We start from the raw sequence: 15,155 nt of genomic DNA on the forward strand, positions 1-15,155 counted from the left end.
TAACCTCCAAGCTGTCCTTGCTCATTCCTGGGCGTAGGCTGGACTAACTTCGGGAGAAACTTCGTTTATAGTTTGTAGTTTAAGACAATAGTAGGCCGGGCGCGGTGGCTCAAGCCTGTAATCCCAGCACTTTGGGAGGCCGAGACGGGCGGATCACAAGGTCAGGAGATCGAGACCATCCTGGCTAACACGGTGAAACCCCGTCTCTACTAAAAAGTACAAAAAACTAGCCGGGCGAGATGGCGGGCGCCTGTAGTCCCAGCTACTCGGGAGGCTGAGGCAGGAGAATGGCGTGAACCCGGGAGGCGGAGCTTGCAGTGAGCTGAGATTGCAGTGAGCTGAGATCCGGCCACTGCACTCTAGCTCGGGCGACAGAGCGAGACTCCGTCTCAAAAAAAAAAAAAAAAAAAGACAAAGATAGTAATAACCCTTTCCCAAAGCAGACTTCCTTCTTGCCTGAGGACCAGATTGCCTTTGTAGGACTAACATTAGCCACAAGATCAGAAATCATGGTTTAGGAGTCATGTAGCTGGAAGCTACAAGATTCTGACCCTCCATAAACTGCTCCTAAGATCAGTGCTTGAGATATTTTGCAAACCCTGCATTTGATGGATCAGCTGGCACCACTTACACTGCTAAACTGGCTCATCTGATCTCATGGCCAACCCTGACCTGGGGAACTGACTCAGTGCAACAAGACAGTTTTGACTCCCTGTGATTTTAAACCTGACCAATCAGAACTCCCAGCTTACTGGCCTCCCCCTACCCACCAAGTTGCCCTTAAAAACTCTGCTCCCTGAATGCCCAAGGAGACTGATTTGAGTAATAATAAAACTCCAGTCTCCTGCACAGCCGGCTCTGCATAAGGTATTCTATCTGTATTACAATTCCCGTCTTGAATCGGCTCTGTCTAGACAGCGGGCAAGGTGAACCCCTTGAACAGTTACACTTACAACTATGGTCAACTGAATTCCAAAAAGGGCCCAACACCATAATAGGGAAAGAACAATATTTTCAACAAATGGTGCTGGGACAACAACTGGATAGCCACATGCAAAAGAATGAACTTGGACTCTTACCTTATAGTATATACAAAAATTAACTCAAATGGATCAGACTTAAATGTAAGAGCTAAAGTCGTAACTCTTAGAAGAAAATGTAACTGTAAATCTTCATAATCCTGTATTTGGCAAACAATTTTGAAATATGATACCAAAAGCATAGGCAACAGAAGAAACAGATAAATTGGACTTCTCAAAATTAAAAACATTTGAAAAACAAAAGACATAATTGGCTGGGTGCAGTGGCTCATGCCTGTAATCCCAGAACTTTGGGAGGCCGAGGCTGGCGGATCACGAGGTCAGGAGATCGAGACCGTCCTGGCTAACACGGTGAAACCCCATCTCTACTAAAATTACAAAAAAAAATAGCTGGGCATGGTGGCGGGCGCCTGTAGTCCCAGCTACTCGGGAGGCTGAGGCAGAAGAATGGCATGAATCTGGGAGACGGAGCTTGCAGTGAGCTGAGATCACGCCACTGCACTCCAGCCTGGGCAACAGAGTGAGACTCCATCTCAAAAAAAAAAAAAAAGACATAATCAAGAAAGTGAAGACACAATTCATAACATGGAAGAACATATTTGCAAATCACATATCTGATAAGGAATTTGTATCTGGGACATGTAGAAAATTCTTACAACTCAATAATAAAAAAAAAAAAACTCATTTTAAAAATAGACAAAGGATCTGAACAGATATTTCTCCAAGGACAATATACAAATGGCCAATAAGCACACACAAAAAAAGACATTCAACCTCATTAGACATTAGGGAAATGTAAAGCAAACCCACAATGAGATACCACTTCACACCCATTAGAGTAGCTAGAATAAAAAAGTCAGGCTTCAGCGTGGTGGCTCACACCTATCACCCTAACACTTTGGGAGGCTGAGGCAGGAGGATCGCTTAAGCCCAGGAATTCAAAATCAGCCTAGTCAACATAGCGAGACCCTGTCTCTACAAAAGAAAAAATTAAAAATTAGCCAGCCATAGGCCGGGCACAGTGGCTTGCATCTGTAATCTCAGTAATTTGGGAGGCTGGGGCAGGTCGATCACGAGGTCAGGAGTTTGAGACCAGCCTGACCAACACGGTGAAACCCCATCTCTACGAAAATACAAAAAAAAACTTAGCTGGGCATGGTGGCGTGCACCTGTAGTCCCAATTACTCAGAAGGCTGAGGCAGGAGAATTGCTTGAACCCGGGAGGTGGAGGTTGCAGTGAGCCGAGATCGTACCACTGCACTCCAGCCTGGGTGACAAAGAGAGACTCTGTCTCAAAAAACAAAAATAAAAATAAAAATATATAAAGATAGAGAAGACAGTAGTAATTGCTTGGGGTTAGGGAGAGAGTTCAGAGGTGTAGGGGTGTCATAGATAAAGGGTATGGGGTTTTTGCTGAGGTGATGATGAAAATTGACTGTGGTGATGGTTGTACATATCTGTGAATATACTAAAAACCACTGAAATTTACTTCAAATGGATGAATCATATTATATAAACATATCTCAATAATGCGATTTTTAAAAATGATATAATATGGCTGATACCAGGTCTGGGGCAAAAACATGTAAAAAATGAGCCTGGACTGCTATCTTGTCAGTCAGGTCACAAGGGAAGTATCAGAGACTACATACTAGGTCCTGTTAAAAGGACTTGGAAAGTCACCTTGAAAAGGCACCCTTCACTCATGTCCGTGTGAAGAGACCACCAAACAGGCTTTGTGTGAGCAACAAGGCTGTTTATTTCACCTGGGGTGCAGGCGGGCTGAGTCCAAAAAGGGAGTCAACGAAGGGTGATGGGGTGGGGCCGTTTTATAGTATTTGGGTAGGTGGTGGAAAATCACAGTCAAAGGGGGTTGTTCTCTGGCAGGCAGGGGCAGGGGACACAAGGTGCTCAGTGGGGGAGCTTTTGAACCAGGATGAGCCAGGAAAAGGAATTTCACAAGGTAATGTCATCAGTTAAGGCAGGAACAGGCCAATTTCACTTCTTTTATGATTCTTCAGTTACTTCAGGCCATTTGGATGTACACATGCAGGTCACAGGGGATATGATGGCTTAGCTTGGGCTCAGAGGCCTGACAGCACCCATTGATTTTGAACATCAGTAATAATAATAATTGTGTCCAGGCTTAGACTATGATACCCGAAAGTATGGTGCTTTGGCATGATACATACTTTGAACTGAAGGAGATTAGAAAGGCCTCAGAAACAAAATCTCTCTGACCTTCTCCTGCCCTCCTTTCTCCCCGAAGGTGTACCATAGAAACCAGGAGTCCTCTTCCACCTGCCCACCTCCTGAGCAACTAGAATTTCTCTTCCCCAAAGCAAGCCATAAAACATAGAATGGTCACTCTCTGATCCACCTCCCTTGAAAGTAAGTCATAAGACCCTCATTCCAGAGAAGTCCTGCCCAAACCTGGAAGGAAGGAATGCAAAACAGAGAGGCCAAGAAGAATCTGGACAAACAGGCCTTGCTGGGTTTATTACCATTAGATCATACTCCTTTTGCTCAATCATGTTTCTCTACAACTATTCACTCCTTTCAGCAAACTTAGCATAAAATCAGACTGTGTTCTCCCTGGGTCTTTGGGTTTTCATTTATGAAGGCTTCCATGTCACATACAGCTTTGTTAAATTTGTCATGCTTTTCTCTTGCTAACTCATCTTTTGTTATAAGGGTATTGGCTGTGATTCTTGTTACAGGTAGGGAAAAGGTATTATCTTTATTTATTTATTTTTTTTGAGACAGAGTTTCACTCTTGTTGCCTAGGCTGGAGTGCAGTGGTGCGATCTCGGCTCACCGCAATCTCCGCCTCCCAGGTTCAAGCAATTTTCCTGCCTCAGTCTCTTCAGTAGGTGGGATTACAGGCATGCACCACCACACCCGGCTAGTTTTGTATTTTAAGTAGAGATGGAGTTTCTACATGTTGGTCAGGCTGGTCTTGAACTCCTGACCTCAGGTGATCCGCCCACCTCGGCCTCCCAAAAGTTCTGGGATTACAAGCATGAACCACCTTGCCCAGCCGGGAAAAGGTATTATCTTTTTGCCCCAATAATTGCAATGCATTGAAACCCATTAAATATGTTTAAGTCCATGAGTTCATAATGATATTTCTAAAAAAATTAATGAGTTGCCTTTGGAAGTCACCTTTTGGAGCCAATTCATCTTTAAAATTGATAAATAAATCAAGCATTTACCCAGTTTCTCTATATGAACTATACCATTAGGTAACCAAGGGGGAAAGTATTCAAGTAATAAATTAAAAAGAGACGATAAACTTCTACAGTAATGAAATATGATAATATTAGGGTAAACAGAAACTGGGTGAGGACTATGTGGAAACTCTCTATACTATCTTTGCAACTTTTCTGTAAATCTTAAATTATCCCAAAATAAAGTTTACTTAAAAAAAAAAAGGCTAGGATGGCTATTAAACAAAAGAACATAACAGTTAAGTGCTAGCAAAGACATGGAGACACTGAAACCCTCACACTCAGCTAGTGGGAATGTAAAATGGTACAAACACTATGGAAAACAATCTGGCAATTCTTCAAAGACTAAACATAAAGTTACCATATGACCCACAATTCTAACTCCTAAGTATATACCCAAAAGAAATGAAAACATGACCCAGCCATCCCATTACTGGGTATATATCCAAAGGATTATAAATCATGCTGCTATAAAGACACATGCACACGTATGTTTATTGCGGCACTATTCACAATAGCAAAGACTTGGAATCAACCTAAACGTCCATCAGTGACAGACTGGATTAAGAAAATGTGGCACATATACACCATGGAATACTATGCAGCCATAAAAATGGATGAGTTTGTGTCCTTTGTAGGGACATGGATGAAGCTGGAAACCATCATTCTCAGCAAACTATCACAAGAACAGAAAACCAAACACTGCATGTTCTCACTCATAGGTGGGAATTGAACAATGAGATCACTTGGACTCTGGAAGGGGAACATCACACACCGGGGCCTATTATGGGGAGGAGGGAGGGGGGAGGGATGGCACTGGGAGTTATACCTGATGTAAATGACGAGTTGATGGGTGCAGCACACCAACATGGCACAAGTATACATATGTAACAAACCTGCATGTTGTGCACGTGTACCCTAGAACTTAAAGTATAATAATAAAAAAAAGAAAACATATGTCCATACAAAAACAAGTACACAAACGCTCATAGCAGCATTACCCATAATAGCTAAAAAGTAAAAACAACCCAAATGTCCATCAACTGATGAATGGGTAAATAAAAAGAGCTCTAACCATTCAGTGGAATATTATTCAGCCATCAAAATAAATAAAGTGGGCTGGGCGCAGTGGCTCATGCCTGTAATACCAGCACTTTGGGAGGCCGAGACAGGCGGATCACGAGGTCAGGAGATCGAGACCATCCTGGCTAACACGGTGAAACCCCGTCTCTACTAAAAAATACACAAAACTAGCCGGGCGAGGTGGCAGGCGCCTGTAGTCCCAGCTACTCGGGAGGCTGAGGCAGGAGAATGGCATAAACCCGGGAGGCGGAGCTTGCAGTGAGCTGAGATCCGGCCACTGTACTCCAGCCTGGGCGACAGAGCGAGACTCCGTCTCAAAAAAAAAAAAAAAAAAAAAAATACAAAAAGTTAGCCAGGCGTGGTGGCGGGCGCCTGTAGTCCCAGCTACTTGGGAGGCTGAGGCAGGAGAATGGTGTGAACCCAGGAGGCGGAGGTTGCAGTGAGCCGAGATCGCGCCACTGCACTACAGGCCTGTAATCCCAGCATTTTGGGAGGCCGAGGTGAGCAGATCACTTGAGGTCAGGAGTTCGAGACCAAATGGCAAAACCCCATCTCTGTTAAAAAAAATTTTAAAAAAGAAATGAAGTACTAATACATGCTATGTTAAGTGAAAAGAGCTAGTCCCAAAGGACCATATATTATATAATTCTACTTATATGAAATGTCCAGAATAGGCAAATCCATAGAGAATGAAAGCAGATAGGAGTTTATCTAGGCCTGGAAGGGTTGGGAGGAAATACAGAGTTAAAATGGGTACAGGGTTTCGTTTTGGGGTGATAAATATGTTCTAAAATTACCATGGTTACGGTTGTACAACTCTGTGAATATACTGTAAACCACCTAATTGTACATTTTAAATGGGTGACTTGTATGATATATGAATCATATCTCAAAAAAGCCTAAACTAAATGGATGCGCATTTGGGTGATAAAACTATCTTTAAAATGCAAGGAAATGGCCAGGCCTGGTGGCTCACACCTGTAATCCCAGCACTTTGGGACGCTGAGGCAAGAGGACCACTTGAAGGCAGGAGTTTGAGACAAGCCTGAGCAACACAGCGAGACCTATCTCTATTATTTTAAAAAATGCAATGAAATGATTGCAATAAAAATCAGTATCGTGGTTGCTTTGTTGGGAAAGGAGCATGTTACAAATGCAGTAGGGCACACAAAGGGTTTTCTGGGGTGGCGGGCAAAATCCTATTTTTTGATCTGGTGGTGGAGCTATCCATTTGTTATGTGAGATATTCTGTGTCTGTGTTTTCTTTTACAATAAAAAAGTTATCAAAACAGACTCACTAGCAAATTTGTTTCAAATGTAATGTGAAGTCTCCTAGAATCCAATCTTACTGTGGGCCAGGCACCAAGTTTGGTTATGTATAAGAGATTATGCCTATCCTAAAGGAACTTAACTTTTAGTGAGAGGTTAAAAAAAAAAGAGCTAGAGAAAGAACTAGCCCATGTTAAATATTAACTGACACAAAATTTACAGATAATGTACTAAAAGATGTAGAATAGGATTGGGGGGCTAGGGAGTATATCAGAAAAGGAATTTAAGCTACATCATGAAAAGAGGGTAAAACTGAGACAGAGAGATCTTACGCAGGCTACATTATGCCCAGAGGCAAAAAAGAAATGAAGAAAAAATTTTTGAGGACTTTGAGTAAGAGTAGATAATATTTATTGAGCATATATCAAATCATTTAGTCCTCACCACAAACCTACGAAGTGAGTCCTATTATTATTTCCATTTTATAGATGAAGTAACTGAGGTACAGAGACAGTCTGTACAGGGCATCAACGGTAGGTACAGTTGAAAAGGTACCCAGGGGAATGGACTGTGAATCCAGACCACCTCGGTTAGAATCCTGGTTCAGTTCTGCTATTAAGCAGCTATGTGATTTCAGGCAAATTACTTTACCTCTGTGCCTTAGTGTTCTACTATTTAAAATGAGAATGCTAATAGTAGCAACTTCATCACAGGGTTGTTGTAAAGATTAAATTATTTGATGTATATAAAGCATTTAGAACTGTTCCTGGCAAAAAGTAAGTACTCATTAATATTACATATTATTATAACAGAATAATAATTTCTAGGAAAAGCACATGAGAATTATTCTCCTCCATGTATTCTATTAAATCAGGTATTAAATTACATACTTTTATCTCTTTATGTTCAAAATTGATTATTTATATTTTAGGCTGCTGTTTTATGTTAGACCGAGATCATGCTACTTTTGAGGCAATTCTCCTATTTCAGCCTCCCAAGTAGCTGGGACTACAGGCACACGCCACCACACCTGGCTAATTTTTGCACCTAAAACAGTACAATTTAAAATTATTTGCCAGTATTCACAAAGAGGGTACCATTTTTTGAGGAAATGGGAAACTCGGCAGTTCCTACTGCAACACTGGCAGAGTAAGATAAATGATTTCAAATATTTGCAGAATGTAGAGGCTAAAGATAAACAGAAGAGGGAACTCTGCTGAGGGCATGGCACAGCTTAAAGCAAATATAGATACACTCTGAGGGATGTCTGCATAGGTCTTCTGGGGCTGTGTCCATTCAACCTGTGAAAGCTGAGAGAGCGCAGCAGTAGCAGTAGCCAGCAATGCAGGTACCTAAAGAATCTGTTATGTTACCTTTAAAGGTGTCCCTCTTCTTAGCCCCAACCTAGATGCAGAGGGCAGAGTGTGTCAGTATTAGGGATGACAGATATACAAGAATATACCAAGGGATCAAAGAGATACCTAGGAGGCTGGGCACGGTGACTCACACCTGTAATCCTAGCACTTTGGGAGGCGGAGGCGGGTAGATCACCTGAGGTCAGGAGTTCGAAACCAGCCTGACCAATATTGTGAAACCCCGTCTCTACTAAAAATACAAAAATTAGCCAGGAGTGGTGGCGTGCACCTGTAGTCCCAGCTACTCGGGAGGCTGAAATAGGAGAATTGCTTGAACCTGGGAGGCGGAGGTTGCAGTGAGCTGAGATTGCACCACTGCGCTCTGGCCTGGGCGACAGAGCAACACTCTGTCTCAAAAAACAAAAAAAAGAAAGATACCTAAGAAAGGCTGACAGGATTCCAAAATATACATACTTTCCATAAGAAGTATCTTTCAATACTAATTCTGGAGCTCTATACCAGCGTGTGGCCACATAGTCCGTATAAATGTCCCCAGGAGCTGCTAGTGTTCGTGCAAAACCAAAATCACAGAGCTTAGTAATTCCTGACTGGGATACTAAAATATTCTCAGGTTTTATATCGCGATGAATGATCTAAAAACAAACAGAATACAAAATACATTGAGATTTCATTATCCAGAACCTCTCAAAAATTATACTGAGAAAATCTAGCTAATTAAGATAGTAAAGCTATTTCCTTACCACATGCAAAGGATTAATTATACAATGCAAATATAGTTACATGTTTTCAATTCTTGCTCCATCCACCACCTCAAAATAAAATGAAGCTAAGAAAACAGACATAATACTAAAAAGGCAAATCACATTCGTGTAAGAAAAACCAAAAGAACTTAATGAGGCTGGGAGTGGTGGCTCATGCCTGTAAACCTAGTACCTTGGGAGGCCAAGGCAGGAGGATCACTTGAGGCCAGGAGTTTGAGACCAGCTTGTGTAACAGGGTGAGACCCTGTCTCAAAAAAAAAAAAAAAAAAAAAAAGAAAAAGAAAAAAAAAAAAAGAAAAGAAAAGAAAGGAAAAGAACTTATTGAAATTTTACTTTCCTTTAACTCTATGTCACACTCCAGTTCCAGCCCTTTCATGTCCTTCACAGCTAAACCTCTTGAAGACATTATCTGTACTCAGTCTTCACTTTCTGACCCAGTCACTCAAGATAATTAACCTTCTCTTTTGCTCCTATATTGCATTAAACTTCTCTAGCCAAAGTCATCTACATTTTTCCTACATCCAATAGCCACCTCTCCACCCATATTTACTTGGTTTCTTAGCATAAAAACAATGCCAACTATTCCTCCATTCCTGGTTTCTCAGACCTAAAATGTTCCCAATCTCCTCCTATCTACCTGGCAGCTACTCTTTCTCTGTCTGTTTCTAAAACATAGGATCCTTGTCTTAGGCTTTCCTCTCTTCATATATTGATATATATTGATCAGGAAACTTGAGTTTCCTGGTCAATCTCACGTACACTCTTTTTTGGGGGGTGCGGGAGCCACTTTTGTCACTTTGTTATAGGGACAACACTCTTGGGCTTCTCCCCACCTACTGGCTGCTCCATCTGAATCTGATAAACTCTTTTTAAGAAATTATTTTTTAAAGAGATAGGGTCTTGCTCCATTGCCCAGACCAGAGTGCAAAGGCACAATCGAAGCTCACTGCAGCCTCAAACTCCTGGGCTCAAGCGAGGAGCCTACCACCTGAGACAATCCTACCACCTCAACCTCCTGAGTAGCTAGGACTATAAGCGCGTGCCTGTAGTCCTACAGCCTACAGTATTGGGACTACTGGCTAAACATTTTTTTTTGTAGAGACAGGGTCTGGTTATGTTGCCCAGGCGGATCATGAGTGCTGGGCTGAAGTGATCTTCCCACCTCAGCCTTCCAAAGCACTAGGATTGTAGGTGTGAGCCACCACACCAGGCCTGAATTATTTTTTAACATTTTGTTAATTTTAATTGATAAATTAAAATTGTACATATTATGTACATGCTGTTTTGAAATATGTATACATTGTAAAATTAGCTAAATCAAGCTAATTAACATTACCTCACACACTTATTTTTTTGGGGTGAGAACACTTAAATTTTACTCTCAGCAATTTTCAAGAATACAATCATTGTTATTAACTAGCTACCATTTTGTATAATAGATCTCTTGAACTTACTCCTTCTTTCTGACTGAATTTTTGTATCCCTTGACCAATATCTCCCCAGCTACCCCCACTCTAGCCCGTGGTAACTACCATTCTACTCTCTACTTCTAAGAGTTGCACTTTTATAGATTCTGTATGTAATTGAGATCACGCGGTATTTGTCCTGTGCGTGACTTATTCCACTTACCATAACGTCCTCCAGGTTCATCCACATCATCACAAATGACAGGATTTCCTTCTATTTTTATGGCTGAATAGTGCTCCATCATGTATACATACCGCATTTTCTTTATGCATTCATCCTTAATGGACACTTAGGTTGATTTTTTTTTCTTTTCTTTTTTTTTTAGACGGAGTCTTGCTCTGTCACCCAGGCTAGAGTGCACTGGCATGATCTTGCCTCACTGCAACCTCTGCCTCCTAGGTTCAAGCAATTCTCCTACCTCAGCCTCCTATGTAGCTGGGATTACAGGGACACGCCACCATGCCTGGCTAATTTTTGTATTTTTAGTGGAGATGGGGTTTCACCAGGTTATCCAGGCTGGTCTCGAACTCCTCATCTCAAGTGATTTGCCTGCCACAGCCTCCCAAAATGCTGGGATTACAGGTGTGAGCCACTGCACCCAGACTCCTTTGCCCATTTTTTATTTTTATTTTTTAAAGACACAGGGTTTCACCATGTTGCTGGGCTGGTCTTGAACTCCTGGACTCAAACTATCCTTCCACCTTGGCCTCTCAAAGTGCTGGGATTATAGGCATGAGCCACTGCACCTGGTCCTTTGCCCAATTTTTAATCACGTTATTTGTTTTCTTACTATTGATTTATTTGAGTTCCTTATATATTCCAGATATTAACCTCTTATTAGATGTATGGTTTGCAAGTGTTTTCTCTAATTCTGTGGGTTCTCTCTTCTCTCTATTGATTGTTTCCTTGGATATGCATACTTTTTTGTTTGATGTAATCCCAATTGTCTATGTTTGCTTCTGTTGCCTGTGCTTTTGGGTTCATATCCAAAAAGTCATTACCCAGATCTAATGTCATAGAACTTTTCCCATGTTTTCTTCTAGTAGTTTTACAGTTTCAGACCTTACATTTAAATCTTTAATCTATTTTTAGTTTATTTTTGTATAAGATTCATCTACTCTTATAGCTGTAGTAACTGTCCATATACTACTGATAATTTCAACATTTCTATGTCTAACAGATATTTCTCCTGGTTTCCACAAGAAGTGAAAGTCCACAATAAATCCCACAAACTAGGTACAGGTCCTTTAAATTCAGCAAATCTAAAACTAAACACATCTTCTTCTCCCCCAAACCTACTGGTTCTCAACAATCTGCTATTACAGTGAATGGAACCACCACTTACTCCATAAATCAAGCCAGAAACCAAGGGCATTTTTCTCCCTCCCCACACTCCTTTAACCTATCTACTGCTCTTCCTAGTTCAGGTCTCCTCAGCTGTCTCACAAAAGTAATACACAAGTCTATCAGTTGGTCTCCCTGAATTCACATTCGTGCTCTCCAATTCAGTCTCCACAATGAAGTCAGAACTATTTTAAAATCAGATGCGTGATCGTGTCACTTTTTTTTTTTTTTTTTTTTTTTTTTTGAGATGGAGTCTCGCTTTGTCACCAGGCTGGAGTGCAGTGGCGCAATCTCGCCTCACTGTAACCGCTGGCTCCCGGGTTCAAGCTATTCTCCTGCCTCCGTCTCCTGAGTAGCTAGGACTACAGGACTACAGGCACGTGCCACAATGCCCAGTTAATTATTGTATTTTTAGTAGAGATGGGGTTTCACCATGTTCGCCAGAATGGTCTCGTTCTCCTGACCTGGTGATCCGCCCGCCTCAGCCTCCCAAAGTGTTGGCATTACAGGAGTGAGCCACTGTGCCAGGCCTGATCATGTCACTTCTTTGCTTCAAGGATTCCTCATCCTGCAGGATAGATTTTAAACTCCCTAAAATGGCTTATAAGGCCTTGTGAGATTCGGCCGCTACTTATCCTCTTAACCTCCTTTCCCTAGCCTATAGAATATTAGTTTCCCGATTTGCCAGGGTTTGTCTAATCTCTGTGCATTTGTTGATGCTGCTCCAACTGCCTGGCCAAGTCAGCTATTTCCTCAGGACTCAGCTTGTATGTTAGTATTAGATGCTCCTTCTACATGTTCACATCAATCTGCACTTTCCCCTTCATAGCATCTGTCATGCAGTACTGTTAACTGCCTGTTTACTTGTCTGAAACCCCCACTAAACCATAAGCTCCGTAAGGGCAAGATGCACATCTGTCTTGTTCAATTAATATCCCGTGTTCAGTACAGTGCCTAGAACAAAGAAGGCATTTACAGATTTTATCAAATGAATTACAGAAGTACATACTCATCACCTGTAAAGTATCACAGCAGAAGTAGAAATGTCTCAGTGACAGAAATCCGGGATCTTTCCTTGCTTATACAACTTACTACCATAAATCTTTGAGACTGGCTCTTGATCTGACTCAATCTCCCTCCATAAATAGCCAAAAAATTAATTTAGGGTAAGCCTTTCTTTTTTTTTTTTTTTTTTTTTGAGACGGAATCTCGCTCTGTCGCCCGGGCTGGAGTGCAGTGGCCAGATCTCAGCTCACTGCAAGCTCCACCTCCCGGGTTCACGCCATTCTCCTGCCTCAGCCTCCCGGGTAGCTGGGACTACAGGCGCCACCACCTCGCCCGGCTAGTTTTTTGTAGTTTTTAGTAGAGACGGGGTTTCACCGTGTTAGCCAGGATGGTCTTGATCTCCTGACCGTGATCCGCCCGTCTCGGCCTCCCAAAGTGCTGGGATTACAGGCTTGAGCCACCGCGCCTGGCTGGGTAAGCCTTTCTAATTGAGCCACTTTAAAGTTGTCATCTGTCAAAATATATAAATCCTTTTTTACTACCACAATTTTCATTGAGTGCCTACTATATGCCAGGCCCTATTCCAAGACCTAAGGATATAATGTGAACAAAAATAGACATTAAAAAGCACATTAAGATACCGCTTCAGGGGCTGGGCATGGTGGCTCACGCCTGTAATCCCAGCACTTTGGGAGGCCAAGGCAGGTAGATCATTAGGTCAGGAGATCAACACCATCCTGGCCAACATGGTGAAACCCCGCCTCTACTAAAAGTCCAAAAATTAGCCGGGCATGGTGGCATGTGCCTGTAGTCCCAGCTACTCAGGAGGTTGAGGCAGGAGAATTGCCTGAACCGGGGAGGCGGAGGTTGCAGCGAGCCAAGATCGTGCCATTGCACTCCAGCCTGGGTGACAGAAGGAGACTCTGTCTCAAAAAAAAAAAAAAAAAAAAAAAAAAGTCTTTCTCCAATGTACAAAATGAAAACAGCAAAAAAATTTTTTAATTAAAAAATGTCTCCGGGCGCAGTGGCTTCACACCTATAATCCCAACACTGTGGGAGGCTGAGGCAGGCAGATCACCTGAGGTCGGGAGTTTGAGACCAACCTGACCAACATGGAGAAACCCCATCTCTATTAAAACTACAAAATCAGCTGGGCCGTGCTGGCACATGCCTGTAATCTCAGCTACTCGGAAGCTGAGGCAGGAGAATCACTTGAACCCAGGAGGTAGAGGTTGTGGTAAGCCGAGATTGCGCCATTGCACTCTAGCCTGGACAACAAGAGTGAAACTACATGTCAAAAAAAAAAAAAAAAAAATCATCTGAAATTTGGAAATATTAAGAAAAGAAAGTTTTAGCAGGGCTTGGGGGCATGCACCAGTAGTCCCAGCTACTCGGGAGCCTTAGTTGGGAGGATTACTTGAACCCAAGAGTTCAAGGCTACAGTGAGCTATGATTACACCACTGTACTCCAGCCTGGGCAACAGACTGAAACCTCATCTCTTAAAAAATATCTATATACACCAGGCATGGTGGCTCACGCCTGTAATCCCAGCACTTTGGGAGGCCGAGGTGGGAGGATCACTTGAGGTCAGGAGTTCAAGACCAGCCTGGCCAAAGTGGTGAAACCCCATCTCTACTAAAAATACAAAAATTAGCCAGATGTGGTGGCGCACGCCTGTAGTCCCAGTTACTCGGGAGGCTGAGGTAGGAGAATCGCTTGAACCTGGGAGGCAAAGGTTGCAGTGAGCCAAGATTGCGCCACTGTACTCCAGTCTAGGTGACAGAGTGAGACTCCATCTCAAAAATAAATAAATAAATAAATAAAAATAAATAATATCTAGTCTAAAGAGCCACTTCACTCATGGCTGCCCTAATTCTCAAAGGTAATTAGCTTTACAACCTTCTGTGAGGTAAGGGACAGGGATAATTTTACTCCAGGTTCCAGATAAGAACAAGAGAATAAAAGAATGTGGGTACTTCTGTCTAGGCCTCCTTCTCTGCTGTTCTCCAACACTCCACAGATCTCTTCCATGCTTGGTAATGAGAACTACCTCTTATTTTTTCCTTCCATTTCTGGGAGAATGATCTATTCTTACCTCTTCAACCACAGTCTCTAAGAGGAAGATTCTCAAATCTGTATATTCAGTTCTGAAAACTTCCAAAGTCATGATATAATTGGTTAGCCACTATTTTTACTTAGAAATTCTCACTATCCCTTAAAATACATTAATATATCTTAATGCAATTCCCACTTCTAAATTCAGTTATTGACAATGGCACTTCTACTCTCCAATTAAAAATACGGTAAGGCCGGGCGCGGTGGCTCAAGCCTGTAATCCCAGCACTTTGGGAGGCCGAGACGGGCGGATCATGAGGTCAGGAGATCGAGACCATCCTGGCTAATACGGTGAAACCCCGTCTCTACTAAAAAATACAAAAAACTAGCCGGGCGACGAGGCGGGCGCCTGTAGTCCCAGCTACTCGGGAGGCTGAGACAGGAGAATGGCGTGAACCCGGGAGGCGGAGCTTGCAGTGAGCTGAGAGCCGGCCACTGCACTCCAGCCTGGGCGGCAGAGCAAG

At 42.4% G+C, this 15,155-nt stretch overlaps 1 protein-coding gene across 3 annotated transcripts in view; it reads right to left on the reverse strand.

Moving 5' to 3' along the window:
- Positions 1–15,155, reverse strand: part of CDKL3 (cyclin dependent kinase like 3) — a 70,500-nt gene that overhangs the window by 45,434 nt on the left and 9,911 nt on the right. For all 3 annotated transcript variants that reach the window (XM_030927436.1, XM_030927437.1, XM_010359947.2), the window contains one exon: positions 8,452–8,630. In XM_030927436.1, the coding sequence (XP_030783296.1) occupies positions 8,452–8,630 (179 nt within the window). The remainder of the gene's footprint in view (positions 1–8,451; positions 8,631–15,155) is intronic.

The sequence above is a fragment of the Rhinopithecus roxellana genome, chromosome 3 (genome assembly GCF_007565055.1).
Source record: "Rhinopithecus roxellana isolate Shanxi Qingling chromosome 3, ASM756505v1, whole genome shotgun sequence".
Taxonomy (NCBI): domain Eukaryota; kingdom Metazoa; phylum Chordata; class Mammalia; order Primates; family Cercopithecidae; genus Rhinopithecus; species Rhinopithecus roxellana.